This window comes from Strix uralensis, chromosome Z (assembly GCF_047716275.1).
Source record: "Strix uralensis isolate ZFMK-TIS-50842 chromosome Z, bStrUra1, whole genome shotgun sequence".
Taxonomy (NCBI): domain Eukaryota; kingdom Metazoa; phylum Chordata; class Aves; order Strigiformes; family Strigidae; genus Strix; species Strix uralensis.
Genome location: NC_134012.1, coordinates 36,040,277 through 36,064,592, shown reverse-complemented (window position 1 = coordinate 36,064,592; position 24,316 = coordinate 36,040,277). Strand labels below are relative to the sequence as shown.

At 37.7% G+C, this 24,316-nt stretch overlaps 1 protein-coding gene across 1 annotated transcript in view; it reads right to left on the bottom strand.

Annotated features, from left to right (window-relative positions):
- The window catches only part of CNTLN (centlein), a 206,565-nt gene that overhangs the window by 118,074 nt on the left and 64,175 nt on the right, over window positions 1–24,316 (bottom strand). Inside the window, exons 7-8 of the mRNA XM_074856182.1 lie at window positions 18,406–18,568; window positions 5,799–5,990 (exon numbers count right to left, since the gene is read on the bottom strand). Coding sequence (XP_074712283.1) covers window positions 5,799–5,990; window positions 18,406–18,568 — 355 coding nt within the window. The remainder of the gene's footprint in view (window positions 1–5,798; window positions 5,991–18,405; window positions 18,569–24,316) is intronic.

Sequence of the window (24,316 nt, the reverse complement as noted above, 5' to 3'; positions counted from 1 at the left end):
CCTTCCTAAAGTACACTTTTCTTTCCTTTTTTTAAAAACAATTTCCAAAGCTGCACAAAACCACTTATAGACAACACATGCCTGCATCCTGGCACACCTACAACATTGCAGGTGGAGTCCCAAACTGTCACAGTAAAACATACCCAACTGTAACTGAAATTGCATGTTATGGTGATCAAGGGCTAGTGTACTGTGATCCCACCAGCAACAATGACTTCACAGACTCTACTAGACAGTTATAGCTCCACACATCTTTTCTGAGGACAACAGTATGGTTTGAACCACAAACACCTTTGTATGTGTCTATAGTACCCCAGAATCATACACTTCAAATACAAAGATTTTCTAAAGAAAGAATACTCTTCAACAAAGATCTGTATTTTTTCCTTTCCACCTTGTTTAAAAGACACGTATAGGAGACATTTTAAGTGTAGTTTCATAACACGTTAGTATAAAAAAAATGTTGGAAACTAACAAATTACTACTGCTTGTTCGACCAAGAATCAGAGACATGCTTATACTAGTTTTTAGAAGTGTTTACCTGTAAGCTACCACATCACATTTGCTATAAAAAAATACAACAGATTAAAATGACATCATTAATCATGAAGGTCCCACGTGTCTCTTAAATTTAAGTTCAAATTATACTTATCTATGTATTGCAAACACTAGAAAATACCAGTACTTTTCTATTACAAACATATTTAAACATGGAGCAAATTTAACTTTACAGGCTACAATCTATACCTGTCTTTATTATAAGGGTAATAACCTCCAAATAAAAGATAGTCTGTGGCTTAAGGGAATACAAACACTTGAAAAGTGTTATTGATATTTTCCATTATTAAAGACTAATTATTTACTGAGTGAGTCATGTTGCCTAAATTGGTTGGTTTCAGTTCTATTTTACTTTCTTCAAAAGCCAAGCCTTCAGCAAACAATGTGCTGCAGTATTATATAGTTATAAATGTTCACCATGGTTTCATGTCATCTTGTCCTATACAAATACCTTTTTACTACCATATTTGTTAGTTGGTTACAAAATTATAGTTTGAGACCTTTGTGATCAATTTCAATGTTTTTTAATAAATTGAGTATTTCTAAAAACTGGAAGATACTTGTGGCAAGCTTTGACCCATATGGGGTGCAAGACCAAGAAACTTTTGATACAAATAAATTAAATGGCTAAGTTTTCTAACAGTAAAGCCTAAATCAGTGTGATATAAAAGCATTTTGTAGGAATTAGTTTCAGTAACTGAAATGATCCCAATCTAGGAAACAAAATTTACAGCACCACACACTGAACACAGTATTTGCCTCTTGTTATGCTGTATCATTAACATGAAATAGATAATTATACCTCAAAACTGGACTTTAAATATTCATATTGCAATACTAAGTATACTGGACAAAATCTAGAACTACTAAAATAAATGAGAGTTAACCTCTCCAACTAACTTTTTACCATTTATATTTCAATCAAAATCAGTATTTTAAAGACTAATAAGCTGAAATCACTGAAATACTGATGTTAGAAAAGCAGTAAGTCACATTCTGATAAGGATTTATCATGGCAACAATGGATGCAGTTTTTCTGGAAACATTTTATTTCTGTATTTCTCACATAAATCTTTCTAAACTCAAATTTTTATTTTAGTCACAAATCAGCATTTTTCTTCTCATAAGCTTAAGTTACATCTGTGTGTAATTTCTACTTCCATTGTTCTACTGATATTTTCTATGCTGACTACTTTTAAAAACCTCAGAATGAGAAATTAAGATACTACTATAAAAGTGCAAGTGAATTCTGTATTAGGTAGAATGCACCTGTCAGATGCTACAGTTAGAAATAAAAACATTTAAGTGTCTGTTAATTACTGTTCTTTGATCAAGTAACATCTCTTAATACTGTCTTTGATGTCTGCACACATATGAAAAGTAGAAGACAGAAATGACTGCTTCGGTTCAGTAAACATATTTAAATATTTACTATTCACATGGGTAATAGTTATGGTATACTAACCGTATGACTAAATGTATGGTATACATCTCAGAGCTAAAAATGAACACCAATAATGAAACAGAAACAAAACAACAATTACATGTGATGAAATTAATCAAATCCCACAGACTTATGTTCTAAAAACTATTTAGAATGTTTTCTGTTCTTCTTACTGTGTACCATGAGCATAGATCTAACAAAAAAGATTTCCAAATTCAAAGATGCCTAATCTCTCTGAGCAGATGTGTGAGCTGCTCAATGCACACATACTAAGATGTAAATAGAAATTTACTCTAAAGCAGATTCAAATTCTTCATCACACACATTAGTCAAAATCAACCAAAAGTTTGCCCTCACCAACACAAGTGCCACACTAACTAGAACGATACTCCAACATTTAAAAAAAGGCATATTTTACCCTTAATGAAAGAAAACTGAAGTATTCTTGCTAATAAAACCCATAATATAAAACTTATTTTGCCTGACTACAATGTAATTTCAACAGCAAGAAAAGTTCAAATCCAGGAAAAAGTATGTGCTAACATATGTAACACTGATGTATGATCTTCCTGGCTAGTTCAAGTCTGAAGAAGATATATTAGTGCTGTCAACAGACTGTTAGAATGTCCCACAGGATGAACTTTCAGCAAGGCACGAATCTGAACATACTCAAGAAATCAGTAGTTTACAGCAGAAATATAACTGTCATTTAAACCAACCTCTTTTTTTTCGAAGGATTGTTTTAAAAAATGGTAACAGAAAAACTAGTAGATACCTACATTGCTTTGGTGTCCTGTTAATTAAGCCTCTATTCCAAATCCATCCTGTTCTACTGATGATGCAGTCAAGACACAGCAGAATGAGTTAGGTAGGAGGTTCTCTTACTCACCTTTAACTTCAGAACTTCACAACCAACCAGGATTCTGGTTATCTAACAGGTCACAGAAGTTATGATAGATAATCACTTTTACCCCCTGAAGAAACTCAGCTGTGTCACACAATAATCATTACCTTTCTAACATGCAAGATAGTAAAGTTGGCAATGGGAAATTTGGCTGTCATCAAAACATAGCCAACAATGAGCATTATGATACCTAATGGTCTGGTTGAAAGGACAGAATAAAGACTGCATCTCAACAAAATTTGAGATATTTGGTGTAGCAGAATGGAAGAATGTTAGTCAAGAGAAAATATTAAGCATGTTAAGCACATAAGCAAACACTGCTTAACATCTCTGTTCTACAAACCTAGTGAGTATGGACACTACCTATACACATTTTCTTCCCTACCAGGCTGCTTCAGTAACACTAATCATTTGTCCCATCACAGCCTGGTTTAAGATTAATTTACTGAAAAATGAAGGTTCATACACTGCATTTAGCTTAAATATTATACTAATTATCGTAAGTTGTCTGCTTTTGCTTCCTACCATTTCTTTTCTACTAGCATTGGTAAATATCTGACTGAACTTGTGACAGATCATATAAATGTTCAACTGATACATTTCTGCAGAAGGTCGGACCAAAACCTACATTCACTAACAAAACAGCAATTCTCTGAATAATCATGACAAGTATATTCCTTCAAATACACTGGGAACTGGGAAAGTGCCAGAAAGTCTAAAAGGCTGAGTCAGGATCAAAATGGAAACACAGAAGAAAGCCAACAGAAGACCATAGTAAAATAATTATTTGCACCCATGTTGACCATTAAGTAACTTAGGCCTGCTTCACATTTGGATCCTAATTGACATGGAGCATACTGGTTAATGTACTTCAAATTCAGATGCCACTAAAAGGAGACATAGAATAAATCAACAAAAGAGATACTAACAGTTTACCCACACTGGATGTGATTCATTTAAAACATCCAAAGGAAAGAAAGTTGAATCACCAACTGTAGATTGCTACTAGCTTCTACAATAGTCTTACTTTTAACCTCAGAAATTTCCTGAAGTTCTTTTAAGAAAATTATTTGTGTCAAATTGTCTACTTGAATTTGAAATAGATTTCAGCAAAGCCCCACACTAGGCGCTCTTAAAGAAACCCAACTACTGTATTTTAAGGGGAGAAAAAAATTTTACAGTTAAAAGAATTGCTTTAATTATGAGAAATAAGTAATAGCAATAAATTAATAGCTTAGTTTACTCAGTGGGAAAGTCACCTGTGGTGTCCCACATGTTCAAAAAATATAGAAAGGTAAGAAGCTACTGTAGTAACAAAATTTTCTAATAATACTATGCTATTCATGATAATAAAGGCAAAAGCCAATGCCAAATATTTACACCATATCCACATGGGATACACTGCGACTATATAATAAACTGTCACACAATATCCAGGTTAGACAATATAGGTGTCATAGTTAGTTAGTATTCTAACATCACTTCACAAAGACAACTAAGGCCTTCTTAACCTCAGTAAATATAATCCAGAGATATAATAAAAGCTTTTATGATAAAATTTAATACCCTGACAAAATAAACTGCAAAAAACTCTTCAGAGCAACACAAGATGATGAAAGCAGAATGATATATTCAGAAATACAGTCTGAGCATTCAAAAACCATGATCCAAAGCTGTGTTTAGAGCAGAAACAGCTTGAGACTAATTTTATCTTTATAAAGTTCAAAAAATCCACCAAAACCTTCTTAAGGTAAAAAAACCTAATTATTTCTAAGATTCAGAAAAAGGTCGAGAATGTATCAAGAGGTAAACGCTCCACAAGAAAGACTTAAAATAATCTGGTTTATCATTTGTGAAACAAAATTATCAAATCATTAGATTAATGGGAACTTTAAAAATCATACAAAATACAGGTTAAGTAAACACTTAAGCAATGCTGTGGATAAAGTTAGAACATTAACTCTGGAATGACCTTCATGAACACATCAAGGAGATATTGCATTCTGTGATTTTTCTTTTTTACATCAGATTACTACTTATACAAACTTTGAGGAATTAAACACTATGGGTTTTTTAATATTCAGGCTCCTTTGGGCTCATGAATATAATCCTTGATTACAGATCTACCTTACCTACCCATGCTAAGTGAAGTTTTCCCTTTAACAGGCATTATCACCTTCACTATTTCCCCTTCTCTGCTTAATTAAGGGAAAGAATGCTAGTAAAATTGAAATGCGTAAGTACATCTCATTGACAAATCTATGGAAGAAACTAAGCAGCAGAGTTCACAAAACCATTGTGAGTAGATCATTTCAAAGCCTTTCAAACTCACTTTAAGTCATAAATTGGCCTTTGGAAAATGTCAGGGATATACGTGTAAGATCTGGCACACTGGTAAAGTTGGGAGGTCCTGTTAGTGAGAGTGACAGATTTATTGCAATAGTTCCAGTGGCACATTCAAATCTCAGAAGTTTTTAGAGAAATGTTTCTCTATGATCTAAAGTTTAGTTGCATGGTCCAGAACAATTAAACAAATCAGGAACAATACATTTCATTTTCACAGAGGAAATGCAGAAACTTCACAATTTTTTCTAGGATTTTGTTTCCAGGATCAAAATAAATTTTGTTTTATTTTTATTTTTAGTGCCTTTGTTAGAGAATATCAATAGGAGTCTTTTTGAATACTGACACTGTTACTTAGTCTCCCAGGACTGATTTAAGTGTGAAGTACCTTCTATCAGCAACAGTAGAAACAGTTACACTGCTGCAGCAGCATAGTTGCACAGTTTTTCTTTAAAAAAAACCCCTGGAATTTCCTTTAAAACTGTCTGGTAGAGAAGCTTAATTTAAAACAAGAAGAATCAACTTTTATTATTCTAGAAGTGAACTCACCTGTACTTCACATTTTGGAAAACTCTGATTTACTGCATTTAAAGCATCATGAGCCTGCTGAAGTTGCTCTTGTAACTGACGAATCTTTTGATTTTTTCCAAGTAACTGATCCTGAAGAGAGGCACAACTTCTCTGCAGTTGAATTTCACTTGTTTTAACAGTTTCAAAACATGAAGTCAATTCATTATAAAGCTATGACAGGGGAGAAGAGAAATAGCAGGGTTAAAAATAACTTCAGTGCAGATAGCCATACAGATACAAAAGGAGAGAAAGAATAATGTAACTTATCTACAAAGATCAGCCTCTCTTTTTTACATTTTGACAATTATTTCGCACTTCATGTCCTCCTGCCTCCTGTCACACTCTGTACATTTGACAATAGTGATTGTAACAATCACTGGAACTTTGAAGTCTGAAAGAAGTTTTTCCAGAAAAACACAATTTACATTAGAGTATTATCAGTGTCAGTTGCTTCTTTATGGCATTTATAAATAGAAATAGACACCTAAAAATCAGAATTTGTTTTACTACTTGAACAATTCATATAAAATACAGAAAATAAAAAAGAAAAAAAAATCCCTCATTGAGAATAGGCAAAGAAGTGAAACATCTGCCCTGGGAATGGAATTAAAAGAGCAAGAATACCACATACCATCCTTGTCTTTTACAGAGGAGTTTGATCTTTTAAAACCAACATTTTTAATAAAGCTTGGATAGAAATACAGTGAATCCAATAATGCCTACTGCATTTTCTATGAAACGTAAAATGGTTGTTTAAATATTCTGTGGGAATTTTTTTGACATTAACTATGAAACCCAGAAATTACATTAGAAGTACTTATCCCCGGCTGTTACTCAACTGTTCTTGCTGAAACCAGAATATTGTACATATTCTGCAGTCATTTTAGAAGAGATTCCATACACACAAAGAACTTCTAAAACTACATCTAAATAATAACTAGCAGTACATGCCATGTAACCGACAAAAAGAACTTATTCTGCAAGAATAGGAGAACTTAACAACCACGCCACCCCTCCATTTTTAACCTTCTTTTTCAATATAAAATTCTAAAAATTGTTTAAAACACAATCAGCTTACTAAAAAAATATAAAAACCAGTTTGAAAAATAAATCTGTAGTTACATAGACAGTATATATCCTGAAGGAAAGAGAAGACTCTACAGCTTTACTACCTAAGCATACATTCCTCTCTCTCCATCTCAGTCCCTCATTCCTTTGATTGTCCTTTTCTCTCAAAATAAACAATATTCCCTCTGACTATTCAATCTACCATAAAATAGTCTATAGAAGGCACATATATATTTCTGCAGCTGACAGTTTTCTTTGGAAAATCCATTACTGCCATTCCATCCAAAGTATGAAAATCAGAATTTCCAAATCTGTCAATAATGTTTATAATTACAAGGAACTGACACAAGTCATTTTACTTGTAAAAATATTATTTTACTCTTCATTTTATTCTTTGTCTTGTCAGCTTTACTTAAATGATACACTTCTTTCTCCCTTTGTCTGCTTACATCACTTAGAAGTTAAAACCTTTGAAAAACAAACACAACTCTTAGATTTGGAAACTGTCTACCTAACACTTTGTGAGAAATTTGGAAACAATAATCTCCCTTCCTTTTCTTTCTTCTATAATTTTCTGCTCCCATGTGCTCTCAAAATCTACTTAGGACAAAGTATATTACTTCTTGCCTATTTCCAAAGCAGATCAGACATCATGTCTCCCAGGCAAAACTGATTCAAAGTCCAGATAGATATTTCTAATGACTCCAAATCTTAAAAATTAAACTTTTGCATGGAAATTTCTTTGCCTACTGAATCTTTCTTAAACTCTAAGAAAGTTTACAGATCTCTAGAAATGCAAGTTCAAGATTAGCCAATTTCTTATGGAAATCAGTAAGTACCTCACAGGAAAATAAGCAGTCCATTTATCAAAAACATGCATTTTTAGATAATGTCCTTCCAAACAAATAGAACAACAAGACACAGTTACTTCCAGGTATAACTACATAAGCTCATTAGCTAGATCATACTGGTATGACAATTTGCTGGTTTTATGACTAGCAGCACTTAAGTGGTTGTAATTATAGTATCTGAAAAGTAACATCCTAGTAAGATGAATGGAGAACATCAAAAATATGATGCTTTTTTGTAGCTGGCAGCCACATCCCCTAATGTAGCTAATGGGTATTTTTGGTAGTCAGCATTTGTCAGGACAAGACAAATAGCATGTCTTTTTACTTGCATAAACTTTTCCAACCTTTCCTGCTTTGAAAACAGCAATAACAAAACACATCTATTTCAAGTATAAAACTAGCTAAAAGCTATGTGCATAAAACCACATTCGCACCATTCATCTTTTTACACTGAGGCTTACATAATTTTTTGAACAACACCAAGGTCCTAGTTTATAGGACTCAGATTTATTTTTTTTAAGGTATTTAACATCATGAAATTTCAAAATTAAAATTAACTGTCTGAAAAGAGTTTTATCTACTGTCCACAGATAACTAGAACACCTTCCAAACTTCCACTTGGCTCCCTATCATTTCTTTTATGGCCATGCATAGCCACCAATTTTGTGGATTAAACACATGCTTAATATTTATACTGGATTATTTTGGGATTTCCTGCTCATTTCTGACCGTGTTTTAAAAGATGCACCACATTTAATCACACTGCAGTAAGCACATTCCAGAACACACAGAATTCCACAACACAGTGAAAGAGGTCTACCATTAATAAAGATACACAAAGTCAGGTGACATAAAATGGAGATCAGAGGACTAGAGATGGAACATTGTGTAGAAAATCCAGAAGAAAAACAAAAATATTGTAAATTATTTATCTCAGAACTAGCAAGCTTCACAGAAAAGAGGAGTGAAATCTTGACTGTACATAAGTACATAAATACCTTACATGAATGTCAAAAAGACATGAGATTTAACCAGGAAATTTTTTAATCCCCAAGAAGAGATATAAAAAAATATTTATGTTTAAAAGATAGAAAGAAAAAGGAAAATATTTTATATCATTCTTTATACATTTTATGAAATTTGGTAGTTGGACAAAAAAAAGGCAACAGCCAGTGACACGAGACTGTGTTCTGCAAAAACTGTTGCACTGACTGTATTTTGAGAATCTCTTTCTAATGCCTTAAAGCTCTCCTTTCTCTGACAAGCAACATAGATTGTCACAGGTGAAGGTACTTAAAAACTAAAAATGATTAAAAGTATCTGAAATCAGTACCCTGTAATAAATTCAGTCTACATGACAGAAGAGCATTATTTATCAGTCAAGAAGGAAGAGTAACGTAGCTGAATTACAAAAAATAAAGTATCCCATATTTCTCAGCTACACTATTTCCTATATTGATTTAACTGATTTTACCAGAAAACACTTTTTGCTAGATCTCTGAGGACTTAAACCAGAAAACTTCATTAGAACAATAGTTGTGCTTAATGTCATCAATTAATCTAAAAATGCCAGACCAAAGCTAGGACTTCCAGGAGAACCAAAAGATGTGCCTCCAATGCCTGCTCACATGTGATAGAAAATATTTAACAGCCTGATAATGGTGGGGTGAGGTAAAGTACCGACATATATTAAATATGTGTAATGGCAAAACTAAGTTAGGTCTGACCAAGGAAAGCTGAAGAATTCCATCAAAATCTAGTAAAATTAAATAAATAATCCATGTTATCGACTGTATTGTATATTAGCCAGAATCAGAGCGCACCTGGAAAAAAACTGCAGCGTGAAACAGTTGACACAAATGACCAACACTAACATTATACAAGTGTGTAAGATTTATTTTAAACTAGATTTGGACTGCTCTTGTGTACTGAATGCCAATTAACAGCTGGGACACATTTTCCAGTTCCAAAATAGTTTCCAGTTCCATAATCCAAAAGACATTTAGTTAATGCTCTCATAGACTTTTCTGTATCAACTAGGTCACAGAAAGTGGGGACATCTCGGAGATTTCCTTCAAAAGGATACTCCTGTGAGGAACTAACACTAAGGTAGATTCATCCAACAGATCCATGCAACAGTAGCCAATTATATACACTGGGTGTAAAACAAATATTCTCCTACATTAAATCTTTTATCTAAATGCTCATACCCTAAAAAACAGTGTATTACAGAGACCTGAGTAAATGAACCTGAACATACAGTAATATTGAATATATAGTAATGATACAGTAACGATAAGTAACAAGCTTAAGGGAAACGTGCCAAAGCTTGAAGGATGGTGGACTGGTGAGGGCTCTCCCTCTGCCACTTCATTTGAGAGAAGAGAAAGATGTTCAGGAACAGCGGAAACACCTGAGAAGGGTCTGGTAAGGAATGGGGCCCATGCTCACAAGAGGGTGTTGGATTCATTAGCTCATCTCAAGTGCATCTACACCAATGCACGCAGTATGAGCAACAAACAGGGGGAGCTTGAAGCCATGATGCAACACGAGAACTATGACATAGTAGCTATCACAGAAACGTGGTGGGATGCCTCACACGACTGGAGTGCTGCAATTCATGGCTACAAGCTCTTCAGGAGGGATAGGCAGGGAAGGAGAGGTGGTGGAGTGGCCCTATATGTAAGAGAATGCTATGATAGCTTGGAAATCAAGTATAGTGATAACGGGGTCGAGAGTGTTTGGATTAGGTTAAGGGCCAATAAAGCGGATCTTGCTGTGGGAGTCTGCTATAGACCCCCCAACCAAAGCAGTGAGGTGGATGAAGCTTTCTATAAACAGTTGGGAGAAATCTTGCGGTCACTTGCCATTGTTCTTGTGGGGGACTTTAACCTCCCAGGTATCTGCTGGGAATACAACACAGCAGAGAGGGAACAATCCAGGAGGTTCCTGGAATGTGTGGAGGATAACTTCCTCATACAGCTGGTGAGTGAACCGACCAGGGAAGGTGCCCTCCTGGACCTGCTTCTTGTGAACAGGGAAGAGCTTGTGGGGGAGGTAAAGGTTGGAGGCTGTCTAGGGTGCAGTGATCATGAGATGATCGAATTTTCGATCCTTTGAGAAACAAAGAGAGGGGTTAGTAAAACTGCCACGTTAGACTTCCGGAGGGCTAACTTCGACCTGTTCAAGATACTGATTAACAAAATCCCTTGAGAGGCTGCCCTGAAGGATATGGGAGTCCAGGAAGGCTGGACATCCTTCAAGAGCAAAGTCATAAAGGCACAGGAGCAGGATGTTCCCGTCTGCCGAAAAACAAGCAGGAGGGGAAGGAGACCGGCCTGGCTAAACAGGGACCTTTGGCTGGATCTCAAGAACAAAAGGAGAATCTATCGCCTTTGGAAGAGGGGCCAGGTCTCTCATGAAGACTATAAAGATGTAGTGAAGTTACGCAGGGAGAACATTAGGAGAGCCAAAGCGCAGCTAGAGCTCAACTTGGCTGCAGCTGTTAAGGATAACAAAAAATCTTTCTATATATTTGTCAACAGCAAGAGGAGGATTCGAGAAAGTCTCCCTCCCCTACTGGATGCAGAGGGAAACATGGTAACTAAGGATGAGGAAAAGGCTGAGGTGCTCAACGCCTACTTTGCCTCAGTCTTTAGCAGTGGAACTGGCTGTTCCCTGGACACCCAGACTCATGAACTGGGAGATGGGGAGGGGAAGCAGACTGATGTCACCACAGTTGAAGAGGAGGCGGTCAGAGACCTGCTACCCCACTTGGATACACACAAGTCTGTGGGACCAGATGGGTTACACCCAAGGGTGCTGAGGGAGTTGGCAGATGTGCTCGCCAAGCCGCTCTCTATGATTTACCTGAAGTCATGGCTAACCAGGGAGGTCCCATTGGACTGGAGGGTGGCAAATGTGACACCCATCTACAAGAAAGGCAGGAAGGAGGATCCAGGTAACTATAGACCTGTCAGTCTGACCTCGGTGCCAGGGAAGGTCATGGAGCAGATCATGTCAAGTGCCATTAAAAGTCATATAATGGACAACCAGGGCATCAGGCCTAGTCAGCATGGGCTTATGAAAGGCAGGTCCTGCCTGACAAACCTGATCTCCTTCTAAGTCAGGGCGACCTGCTTATTGGATGAGGGAAAGGCTGTGGATGTTGTCTACCTTGACTTTAGTAAGGCCTTTGACACCATTTCCCACAGCATTCTCCTGGCGAAACTGGCTGCTCGAGGCTTGGATGGGCACACACTTCGCTGGGTAAAAAACTGGCTGGATGGCCGGGCCCAAAGAGATGTGGTGAACGGAGTTAAATCCAGTTGGTGGCCGGTCACAAGTGGTGTCCCCCAGGGCTCGGTTTTGGGGCCGCTCCTGTTTAACATCTTTATTGATGATCTAGACGAGGGGATCGAGTGCACCCTCAGTAAGTTTGCAGATGACGCCAAGTTGGGTGGGAGTGTTGATCTGCTCGAGGGTAGGGAGGCTCTGCAGAGAGACCTGGACAGGCTGGAGCGATGGACTAAGGCCAACTGGATGAGTTTTAATAAGGCCAAATGCCGAGTACTGCACTTGGGCCACAACAACCCCCAGCAGCGCTACAGGCTTGGGGAGGAGTGGCTGGAGAGCTGCCAGTCAGAGAGGGACCTGGGGGTGTTGATTGACAGCCGGCTGAACATGAACCAGCAGTGTGCCCAGGTGGCCAAGAAGGCCAATGGCATCCTCGCTTGTATCAGAAATAGCGTGGCCAGCAGGGACAGGGAAAGGATCTTGCCCCTGTACTCGGCACTAGTGAGGCTGCACCTCGATTCCTGTGTTTAGTTTTGGGCCCCTCACTACAAAAAGGACATTGAATTACTCAAGCGTGTCCAGAGAAGGGCAACAAAGCTGGTGAAGGGTCTGGAGCACAGGTCGTCCGAGGAGCGGCTGAGGGAACTGGGGTTGTTTAGTCTGGAGAAGAGGAGGCTGAGGGGAGACCTCATCACCCTCTACAGCTACCTGAAAGGAGGTTGCAGAGAGCTGGGGATGAGTCTCTTGAACCAAGTAACAAGTGATAGGACAAGAGGGAATGGCCTCAAATTGCACCAGGGAAGGTTTAGCCTGGATATTAGGAAGCATTTCTTTACAGAACGGGTGGTTAGGCGTTGGAATGGGCTGCCCAGGGAGGTGGTGGAGTCCCCATCCCTGGAGGTGTTTAAGAGTAAAGTTGACTTAGCGCTTAGAGATATGCTGTAGTTGGGAACTGTCAGTGTTAGGTCAATGGTTGGACTGGATGATCTTCTAGGTCTTTTCCAACCTAGACAATTCTGTGATTCTATGATACAAATGAAAAAAGTCTAAATGAAGACACAATAAAACTATAACAAAAACTATTACAGCACATAGCATAAATTCATGTTACAGGATCATGCTGTTTATTAGAATTTGAAAGAACAAGGCCAGAAGTCAGCTGGGAAGCTCTAGGGTGAAACTGAAGAGGCACTCCAGACAGACTATATACAGCACATTCATGGCATTTAGTTTTAAAATGGAAAAGCAGAGGTAATTTTTTAAGATGAGAGACCATGAAGCATACCTATGATACAAGAGAAAAATGTCAGACACAAGTGAAAGGTTCAGAAGAAAAAACAAAAGGAAGTACAGAATGGATATAAGTAACATCAGACAACACGCAAGCAAGAGTCACTAGTATAAGCTAAAAGAGAAGGCACACCTTCCTCAACTTTATGGTACCATATAATTGAGAATACTATGGTTGTTATGGAAACTATGCAAAAAGGGTAACTTCAGCAATATACTTTCTCAAAAATAACAGAAGAGAACATAAAAGAAAAGGACATTTCTGTCTTTGATTAGTGTTGTTAATGGAAAAATTCTAACTGATGAGTCTATTTACTTCAAGGAATCCAGTACTTCCTGTCTGCTGACTGATTCCCCCCTAGCAATGTAGCCTTCCAGTATTCATCCATCTAATCAGTTCGGTGCACCAACTTGTGTTGATATGGCTATCTAATGGTGGTGTTTGTGGATTCCTTTTTTGAATATATGAAAATTTTGACACATTTCTCTCAGACTGTGTTTATCAGCAACAATTTCTCTGTGAAATGCTACCAAACCTTATTTAGATATTTTCTCTCTATATACTGTAGTGTCAAGAGAACATTCAGCAGGCTTGTGAAGAACACCAGTCCTAGTTAATGCAGAAAAATGTCAATAATCCATACAGCAAACAGTATCATTTAATATCCTCCACTGTGGGCCCAATCTCATTATAGACAAAATTCAGATATATTTAAATTTTAAAATTTTAACTTAGATCAAAATTAGCACTACTCACAAACATATTTAACTAGGCTTAGTCTTAAGATTTTTCATCCTTTGAGGTACAACTCCTCTTGCACGGTCTCACCAGTTTACGTAATTTCTTTCATCTACAGCTCTCATATTGTAAAAAAATATATCATCGTTGCCAGAAACATGAAGACAATGGTTGGCAAACATTAGTGACAGATTTAGAATTACAGATTTTTTTTTTTTTTTTTTAAATACTTAAACATTCTGCAGATACCAATCTACACCATTACACACAGGAACTATAGCACACTAAGACAGTACAGTGCTTTTGAAGCATGAAAATCATCAGCTGTGAATGCAGAGTTTAACATCACACTGAGAGAACTAGAGTCTACCCAAGATTTCTTCAACTTTAACCTATGGGTACATCTGATCCCAAAATCTACTTGCTAGGGTGTAACCAACTATACTGGCATTTGGTATACACCAAATAAACAGACTAACCTAATTAACACACTTCCCAACTACAGAAAACAGTATCAGAGCTTGAACTAAAGTGTGAGATAATCTTTGTTAGAGATCAGTTTCTCACAGCTTTCACATGAAATGTACTACAAAAATGATGATTCACTTATTACCGACGTGGACTTCAGCATATTTGACTGGACAGTTAGTTTCTCCCAGCTCTTGTCACGTGTGAAAGAATTCATTCCAATTTGAGGGAGAATCTGCATTGTTACTACCATTTACGTATCTATATGGTTTTAAATTTTATTTTGCGAATTTCTGAATTTAATGGGACACAATTATGTGATTTTTAACTGTGCTTAAAGGTTGTTGCAGTTGCAAAAAAGCCTGAAAGTGGTAAAATTTAACCTTAGGATGGAAAGCCAGTAACTTGACATTCTGATTACAGACCTGATGGAAAGCAAACTATCTCCACACACTGACATCATGAGGAGGACTAGCAAAGGCAACTTCAAGCACAAAATTAACCACAACATCTGAAAATGTATCTGACACTACACTATTTTATCTACTTTCTGGTGTGCTTGATGCAGAATCCTGTAATGCCTCATAACTGAAAACTCTCACCATGTTTTCCAGTTATGTCAAAAATCTAACTTATTGAGGAATGCTTTTTTTCGTCACAGACATGTACTGTACTATTGTATATGTACCACAGTATTCTCTGAGAGCTGAGTTCCAGGACATGAATTATGATTTCCTATTTAAAGACAACAGTATTTCCACTTCACTAAACGGGCCTTCCACTAAGAGATTTTTAATCAGTATGATTAACAAGGAACCTAACGGCCACATCAGATCAAGGGAAAGTACTGCATTATAAAAACAAAGGCCCTAAATTGTAAATTTCAGAAAACTGTGATAAGCTAGCTAAGGAGTTCAGAATCTCCTCTTGTCTTATTATCCCTAGTATTGATTGAAGTCTCTCCACCTTGAAATTGTCAGTGAGGACAAATCTATTGAGTCTCATTAAATCCAGCACAGGAATGAAGTCCCTGGAGCATTTAGGACCACTAAAACAGATGCTATACATTTTAGAAAAATACTCCCTATCCTTGAGAATGAGAACTACACCTGCAGTATGAAATAGATATCAATTTGTTTCCATAAATGGTCTAACATAAAGAAGTTATTGTAGAACACAGCACCCTCAAAATTTGTACTTAAAAGGAAGTATTAATATGTCAAGTCAACACAACTTGATAAAACAGATTACAGATCTTCACATGTGTATGCTGCCCACTACAGCTAGATCTGGAAGAGAATTTGTGGTCCTCAATGGATTTACACAGAACCCAGTGCAAGTTCATGACCTTCATCTGTTTTATCAGAAATGGGTTTTCTTTTGTTCAGTCTACTGTTTCGTACTACACTAACATCAGCACAAAGAATGGTTCTTTCTAAGTGGTAGACTGTTAAGATGAACTTGGAATATGTAAGCCAACCACATTGCCTGAGCTATAGCATATAGTACCTATCTGACCACTAACAGGTCATTGATCTTGCTGTAAGGGACAATATATCATAGGATGTACACAGTGATAGGCTCAATGCCATTTGGAGCAGTAGGAAACTATTCCTTTGTGAATATGTTTATGGAATAGCTCACACATCCTTATCTAGCTGTTGCAGCCTGCATATTATTAATGCATGGAAGACAAACAGAAAACACATTTGTCTACAATAGGTTGCCTTTCTCATTCAAGGGAAAAATAGGCATTTATACTGTTTTTATGATGCTGAGTGTTCCAAAGGCCTGCTGTGACTTTAGTAGGACTGTGTATCTTGCGATTTGGAAAACACATGTTACTCTGAAGCAATTAGAGTTGGGTATTTTATACCGTTCTTTAGGTCAGAAGTACAGAACAGAATTGTCATGATAAAAGGAACTCCTTTTCCTCTCCGAAGTTCTCTCAACTCAATTTGCCAGAAATATTATTAGATCTATTCCACTCCGACTTAGGAAACATAACTTTTTTTCATACTTTAACATATTTTTATGAAAACCAAAAAGAACATCTTTGTTTCCAGGTGCATTAGATGTTTTGATATTTTACAAAAAGACAGCTTATCAGTTCTACAATAGTAATTTGTCAGAATATTTGAGTTGGCTTGTGCTGTTTTAAGAGGCAAACTCCTTCATGTTGGAAAAATACTGAAGTCAATGCCTCCAAACCAGCAAATTTTAGGGTCATCTGTGAGTTAGAAGTATTTGGCAGCTATCAAAAGACTCATCTTGTTGTTGTATGATCAACTAAGCAGAAGTCTTAAGTCCTGCCAAGACAGACCAAGAACTGTGAACCATCTTTCTGAAGCAACCCTGAATTTTGAGTCAAGCCTAGTTTAGAAGTGGCTTGCCCCTATAGCTATATAAGTATACCCATCAATTTTGCATAATACATAAGTAACTTATCATTCAAAACTATTTCTCATAGGATAGGTTAAACTCTTTCCCAAACTGAAGTAAGTACTACTGGCAAAATTGCTATCATGCAAGGTAAAGTGACCTTTATAAAGAGTTTTGTCATGCTTTAAAATAGTCTCATGAAAACTTAGTTTTATTTTCTTTCATCTATTGTAGAGCTAGTTTGGAAGAATGCGGTCTTATAAACACCAATGAAGAGAGTTCATATTATCTTCACATGTACCAATTTTTCTAGTGCATTGGAGAATGAAAAATGAAAGAAAGAGCAACTTCTGATACCTACATGCTGTATTTAAAAAAAAATTATAATTTACTTTGTGTTGCCCCAGATAGGTAGAACTCCCACTGACTTGTAGATGTTCTTAACAACTGTGATGGAAGTCTACCTGTAGCTTGGCTGGGCTATTGTAGTGAATGAAAGACTTTATGTCTATTGTCACTGCAGTCAGTGATGTAAGTCCTCAAGAATGTGCTGGGCACTATGTGCTATAAAATGTTAACCAAACGCATCTTCAGAAACACAGTACTGATTCTGGCTTGACTTAGGCCTAGCTTCACCATTTTATCACAAACACGTACTCTAAGTAAGATGATAAAGGGAAACACCTATTTTTTGAAAAAGCACTGTGACAGCACACAATTTGAGAAAACAGTTCCAATATTGGTAGAAGGTGCACAAAAGCTGTATATGCAACTTCTCCTTATCTTCTTCCTTCTCAATGCTTCTAAAAAGGAAGGAAACATATCTTCTGTATTTCTTACAGACTGAAAAACACATCCATATAATCTGTTACACTCAAAATGAGAAGTTCTGAGCAGTGCATGTGACAGCTCTTCATGGTTAGCGTTTTTCCTGGCATTCATCAAAAATATGAGTCTGTTCTGTAAATGTAAATACAGTTAAAAATTTTTGAATTACCCATTTAAAAAGCTATTATGACACAATTTTTCCAGTTAATTTTGATAGAGCAGGTTTTGGCATCTTGAACCAGTAAAATTGTGAGATTCACACAAATACATTATTTACAAGTGAAAGGAATTTCTTCTAAATTATCAAAAACAAATTGAAGAACTTAGTAATTGAAAGCTCTAGGAGAGGGAGAAGAAGAAAAACATAGATAACAAAATTACATAAAGAAATTTATATGCTTGGCAATTCACTCCTGTATTTCTTCAGAGGCAACTAAATCTCATTTTTTAAGGCTCATTAATTCAATGTAAGCAAGGAGCCATATATGCTAGGATGTAATTAGGCCAATAAACTCTGTTACTCTGCCAACCATATTTTGGTAACAATAAAGATCCAGAGATCTAAAGGATGCAACACCACACAGTGCTTTGATTACTCTGTCCATTGATATTGTACAGATGGATATTAAAACGAACCCTATGATCATAAAGCAAAATTACATACTTTTTGATATGATGATGTTTCAGCTGTGTGAGCATCTTCTTGGTCTTTCAGCACTTTTTGTGTATTGGTATTGAGAGCCTGAAGCTGCTTTATCAGCTCAGCCTGCTGTGCTGTATGTTCAATGTTTTGTCTGTAAAGATTCTGCAGCTCCTGTAACTCCTTCCTGTGCAAAACAGGCAATAAAGAGAAATTAAGAAAAAGAACAACAATGACCTCTGTTAAACAATTGTGTTCAAATAATTTCCTTGTAGATAATGAACTTCCTATTTTCATTTATTTTTCTGTCAATTGCCTTATAAACACTAGAAGTTACATATAAAATATTTATCACATACTTTTGTGAAATATCTACAAAACAGTTAAGTTTCAAAATGGAATGCCTTTCAATTTCCCTCTAATGCTCTAACTGCTCTAAAATAAATGGATTTTCACTACTGCATCAATACTTTCTAATCAATATTCAGTTAACTCTTTAGCAGTAAGCGTCAAAATGTAACATATTTAGAACACATGGACTGTAAAATAAGCTTAATTTTTTTTAACTAGAACCATCAAAAAAAGATAAAAGCTTTTCTTAACTTGCAGAATATGTGTAAAGCAAGTCTTTTTTCTGAAATGCATCTACTGCCTGGAAACATAAAGTATGTCTGCTGATAAATTACTTTTTTTCTGCAAGTACAGCATACTGCAACAACCTTAAGCAAAGTAAGTAAACTTTGGTGTGCATTATATAACATAACAATAAAAGCTCTATGAACACAATAACAGGAATTGTCTTGTAATGCAATCACAGGACAAATCTAGTATAATCAGTCTGCTTGAGAATTTTACTGTATTACTGATATATTTTATAAATTAAGGCAGAAAGGAAGATCAGTAACTCTTACTTATTACAAACAATGATTAAAAACTTGGCATATCTTCTATAACACACGTTAAACGTTCAGGTGACTCCATTAATCCTTTTTTATGTATTTTCTACTTAATTTCTTGTTTAATTCACAAGCACATTTCACACTAGTATTACATACAGGTACTGAAATATTAATTTATCACTCCAACTAATTTTCTCCTTTACTTCCTCAAAGAATTTTCTCCATGACCTCCACACATATATGATTTCTCTGTGCCTAGAATTACCATTAACAACATCAGTTATCATTACATTTTTATGATACAGCTGGAGATGTCCAGGTAAAGATTAGCATACGAAAGGTAAGGAGCAATACCAACTGTGTTGTTTTCCTGAGAAACTGCAGAACGACAAAGAAACCATTTTAAGGGAACTTTCCAAAAAACATTTCTTACACCCTGTGCCACTATTTAATATGTTGATTATTCACTAAAGATACATCTGAATAATTATATAAAAATTGAAATTACATGTACCACAATAGCACAGTTAGACAACTTCATATTGTTAAAAAAGCGCTGTTTAAAAAAAAGCCTGTTAAAAGGCAAATACAGGAAAACATTTAAGGACATGCTTACTTAACAGTATTTAAGTCCTACTGTTCTCAATGAGATGTAAAGTAGCTCCTCAAAATTAACAATGGTGAGGTGCATTAAGGACTCTTTAGGCAACAAAATCAAAGTACAATTTCAGTATGTATTTCATATGTACTAACTGAATTCTGTTCATAAGCACAGCAGCAGAAATAAGGACATAGTGATATGTTAGCACTTTCCGACACACTGCACAACAGACTTCCAAACAAGCACTTGCTTCATTTGCCTGACCATGACTACACAGTAGAAAATTACACACCTTTGCACTGCAGTTAAAACACAGATTATATTAATTTTGCACAAGTTCTCCAATCAGATCTTCATTTTGTTGTGGAAGGGAAAAACACGGGGTAACGTTGAATCCTCAGATACTGTTGGAAATGTTGGTAGTAACTGTTGGCAAGACCACTCTGCTATATTGGTGCTATTTAATTTGTATGCAAACTTCACTGCAGTTATCTGTGTCTGTCACCTGAGAATGCACAATATTATGTGTTCTCTAATGGTCTGCCCACAAAGTGTATTAAGGTCAATGGGATTCTTTTGCTGACTTTAAAAGGCTTTGAGTCATACCCTAAAGGGGAGGACATGGCAGGGGGAAGCTAAACCTCGCAGCTACCCAAGAACTTCAGCACAGTCAGAACACTTTAACATGTTTGCTCATGTTAAATTCAAGGATTTTTAAATATAGGGAAACTCGGTCACAGTTCCATTACACCACATTTTAAAAATCAAACTTTATTTCTTCACACACATCCTTAACTTGATTTACTTTCTTTTTTCAGTAAAAAGTTATACAAAAACCAGTTGCAATCTGAAAAATTCTTGAGACACAGGAATACACAACCCCTGTATTTAACTTGCAGTTGTACGTTACAGCTGCTTTTATACTCTTTAGTGAATGAGGAACTATTTTTACATTGTAAATCCAAACAGGGAACCTTCTTTTAGTTAATTCTTACACAAGGAGGAGGCAATTATGCTCAATCTTACCAGGAATTATTCAGCATCAATGGTGCAATACAAATAAATGCACAGAATGAAGCACTTTTGATAACGGACAGGCCAGTTTCGTGAGGGAAGCTTTATACTAGGAATGGTGGGGAGAAATGTTGACCAAGTAACAAGTAAGGGAGCTGTGGCCTGGGCTGGCAAGCAAAGGGCACATGTTGGTGTGGACAGGAAAGACCTTGTGACGACCAATACGAGGCTCAGAGAGGACCACCTCAAGCATATGCACATAAATAAGGGAGTGCTGACAGGACATCAGTATGGGAGAGGCTCTCAAGAGTCTTCCTGGGAAATAAACACAACTGGGCGTCCATCTGAAGTTACTGTTTAATTGCACGCAGCATGCCCCCATGGAGAGTGACAGGAGGAATTAAGAGATCTGTTTGCAGTTACAAGGCTCATTGGGATCATGGAGACAAGGTGGGATAATTCACATGACTGGAGTGCTGCTGTGTATGGATACAGGCTCTTTAGGAAGGACACGCTGGGATGGCAAGAAGCTGCTCTTTATGTGAAAGAGTAGCATAAATGGATGGAGCTCTGCCTTAAGATGGGCCATGAGCAAGCTGAGAGTGTGTGGGTCAGGTGTGGGCAAACCAGTGCCGATGACGTGGTGGCTGCCTGCTGATCCTTTCTGATAAGGAAGCAGAATGAAGCTTTTTCAGAAAACTGGAAGAAGATTCATGTTTGCAGGCCCCTGTCTTCATGGGGAACTTGAATCACTCGAGTATATGCTGGAAGGACAACACAGCAGGGCACAAGCAATCCAGGTTTCTGGAGTCCCTTGATGATAACTTCTTACCACAGGCAATCAGCAGGCTGATGAGGGGAGACACGCTGCTGGACCTCATACTTACAAACAAGGAACAACTAGTCAGGGATGTCAAGGTCAGGGGCAGCCTTGTCTACAGCAACCTTGAGATGATGGGAGTTCAGGATTCTGAGAGGAGGGAGAAAGGCAAAAAAAGCAGGATCACAACCCTGAACTTCAGGAGAGCAGACTTTGGCATTTTCAGGGACCTACTTGAAAGAATCCAGCAGAATATCAGCCTGAAGAGAAGGATCCATGAAAGCTGGTTGATTTTCAAGGATCACCTCCTCCAACATCAACAATGGTCCATTCCAATGAGCAAGAAGCCAAGCAAAGGTAGCAGGAGGCTTGCATGGATGAACACGGACCTACCCTGACTAAACTCAAATGTAAAAGGAAAGATACAAGATGTACAAGCAGGGACAGAAGACCAGAAGGAATTTAAAATTGTTGTCTAAGCATGCAGGGATAAGGTTAGGAAAGCCAAAATCCATGTGGAGTTGAATACGGTGAGGAACACGAAGGGCAACAAGAGGCTTCTGTAAGTACATCAGCAGCAAAATGAAGACAAGGGATAAAGTGGGCTCAGGGCTCACTGCTGAAAACAGCAGGGGCGGTAGCAAAGAACATAAAAAAAGGCCAGAGCACTCAATGCCTTCCTCAGCTCTGTCTTTAAAGGTAACGCTTGCCTCAAGCAATCCCAGGTATCTGTGAGTCTCAGTGGTGGAGGATCAGATCAGGGAACATTTAAACAAACTGGACATACACATGGCCATGGGACTTGATATGATGCACCTACGAGTGCTGAGAGAGACTTAATAAGCTTTGAAAGGTCGTGGCTATCAGGTGAGGTTCCTGAGGACTGGAAGAAATCATGTCACTCCTATGTTCAAGAAGAAGGATCTGGGAAACTAGAGCAGTCAATCTCACTTCAATCCCTAGGAAGGTGATAGACCATATAAAGGACAAGAAGATCATTGGGAGTAGTCATCATGAACTTATAAAGGTGAAACGATGCTTAACCGACTTGACAGCCTTCTCTGATGAAACGAGTAGCTCAACAGATGAGAGGAGAGCAGTGGATATCATTTATCTTGACTGTAGTAAGGCTTTCGACACTGTCTCTCATAAAATGTTCATACATGGACTGATGAGATAGAGGTTAAAGTGGAGAGTAAAGTGGACTTGAATCTGGCTGAACTACTGGGCTTAAAGACTTCTGATCAGCAGCACAAATCCTGATGAAGACCAGGCCCTAGCAGAGTATCCTAGGGGCTAACACTGAGGCTAATGCTTTTAAAAACTTATTTATAATTAATGACCTGGTCAATGGGACAGAGTACACCATGGCAAGTTTGCCAATGACACAAAATTAGGTGCTGTGGTTGTTTCACCAGATGTTTGTACTGAGAGACCTCAATAGGCCGAACAAATGGGCTGACAGGAACCTCATTAAGTTCAGCAAAGGGAAGTGCCCCTGGGGAGTAATAATAGTAAACTAGCACAGCACTAGCACAGGCTGAGGGCTGACCGGCTGGAAAGCACCTTGTCAGAAAATGACCTGGGGATCCTGGTGGACACCATGTTGACCATAAGACATTAATGAGTCAGTCCTGAAGCTACAGGAGCAAATGGAGGCTCCAAAAGAGGCACACGATCCCTCACCCTCTTGCTGCCAGGCAAAAGGAGGGGACTTAAGGGATGGGGGAGGCTGGAAACAGGTCCCTGCTCAGGGAGGCAGGAAAAGCCTTTCCCGACCTCCCTCACCTTCCGTGGTGTCCCTTCACAACAGATATCAAACTTTTGAATGAAGCAGAGAAGGATAAAGAAAATGAGTCAAACAAGGAAGAAGACACAAGGTCCACCAAGGACGGGTCGCTCTAGACCAGGTATTAAAACCAGTTCTAAAGAGAACCCCAGAAGAGTCACTGTAGTGGGTAACTCCATTCTGAGGGGTGTCGAAGGCCCAATATACAGACCAGACCTATCTCATAGGGAAGTCTGCTGCCACCCTGGGGCTCAAGTGAAGGACCTCACGGAAAAACTCCCCACTCTAGTGAGACCCAAGGACTACTACCCTCTCCTGGTTTTTCAGATAGGTAGCGACGATATTACTACAAAAAGTCCTAAATCACTTAAGAGAGATTTCAGGGCCGTGGGGAAACTGGTTAAGGGGTCAGGGGCACAAATTTTGTTCTCCTCCATCCCTTCAGTTGCACGGATGGATGAAGAAGAATACAATAGAACTCAACAGAAGAACTTGTGGCTCCAAGACTGGTGTTAGAATCAGGGCTACGGAGTTTTCAATCATGGGTTGGTATACAGGACGCCAGACCTTTTCACATCATATGTGATGCACCTGTCCCAGAGGGGGAAGAGGATCGTGGGGGCAGGAATTAGCTGAACTCATTGACAGAGCTTTAAACTAGATTTGAAGGGGGAAGCGGGCAAAACATCAGCCCATCTGAAGTGCATGTATACCAATGCACACAGCATGGGTAACAAACAGGAGGAGCTTGAAGCTATGATGCAGCATGTGTAGTGAAGACAGGGTGGAGTGTCTTTGCATTAGAATCAGGG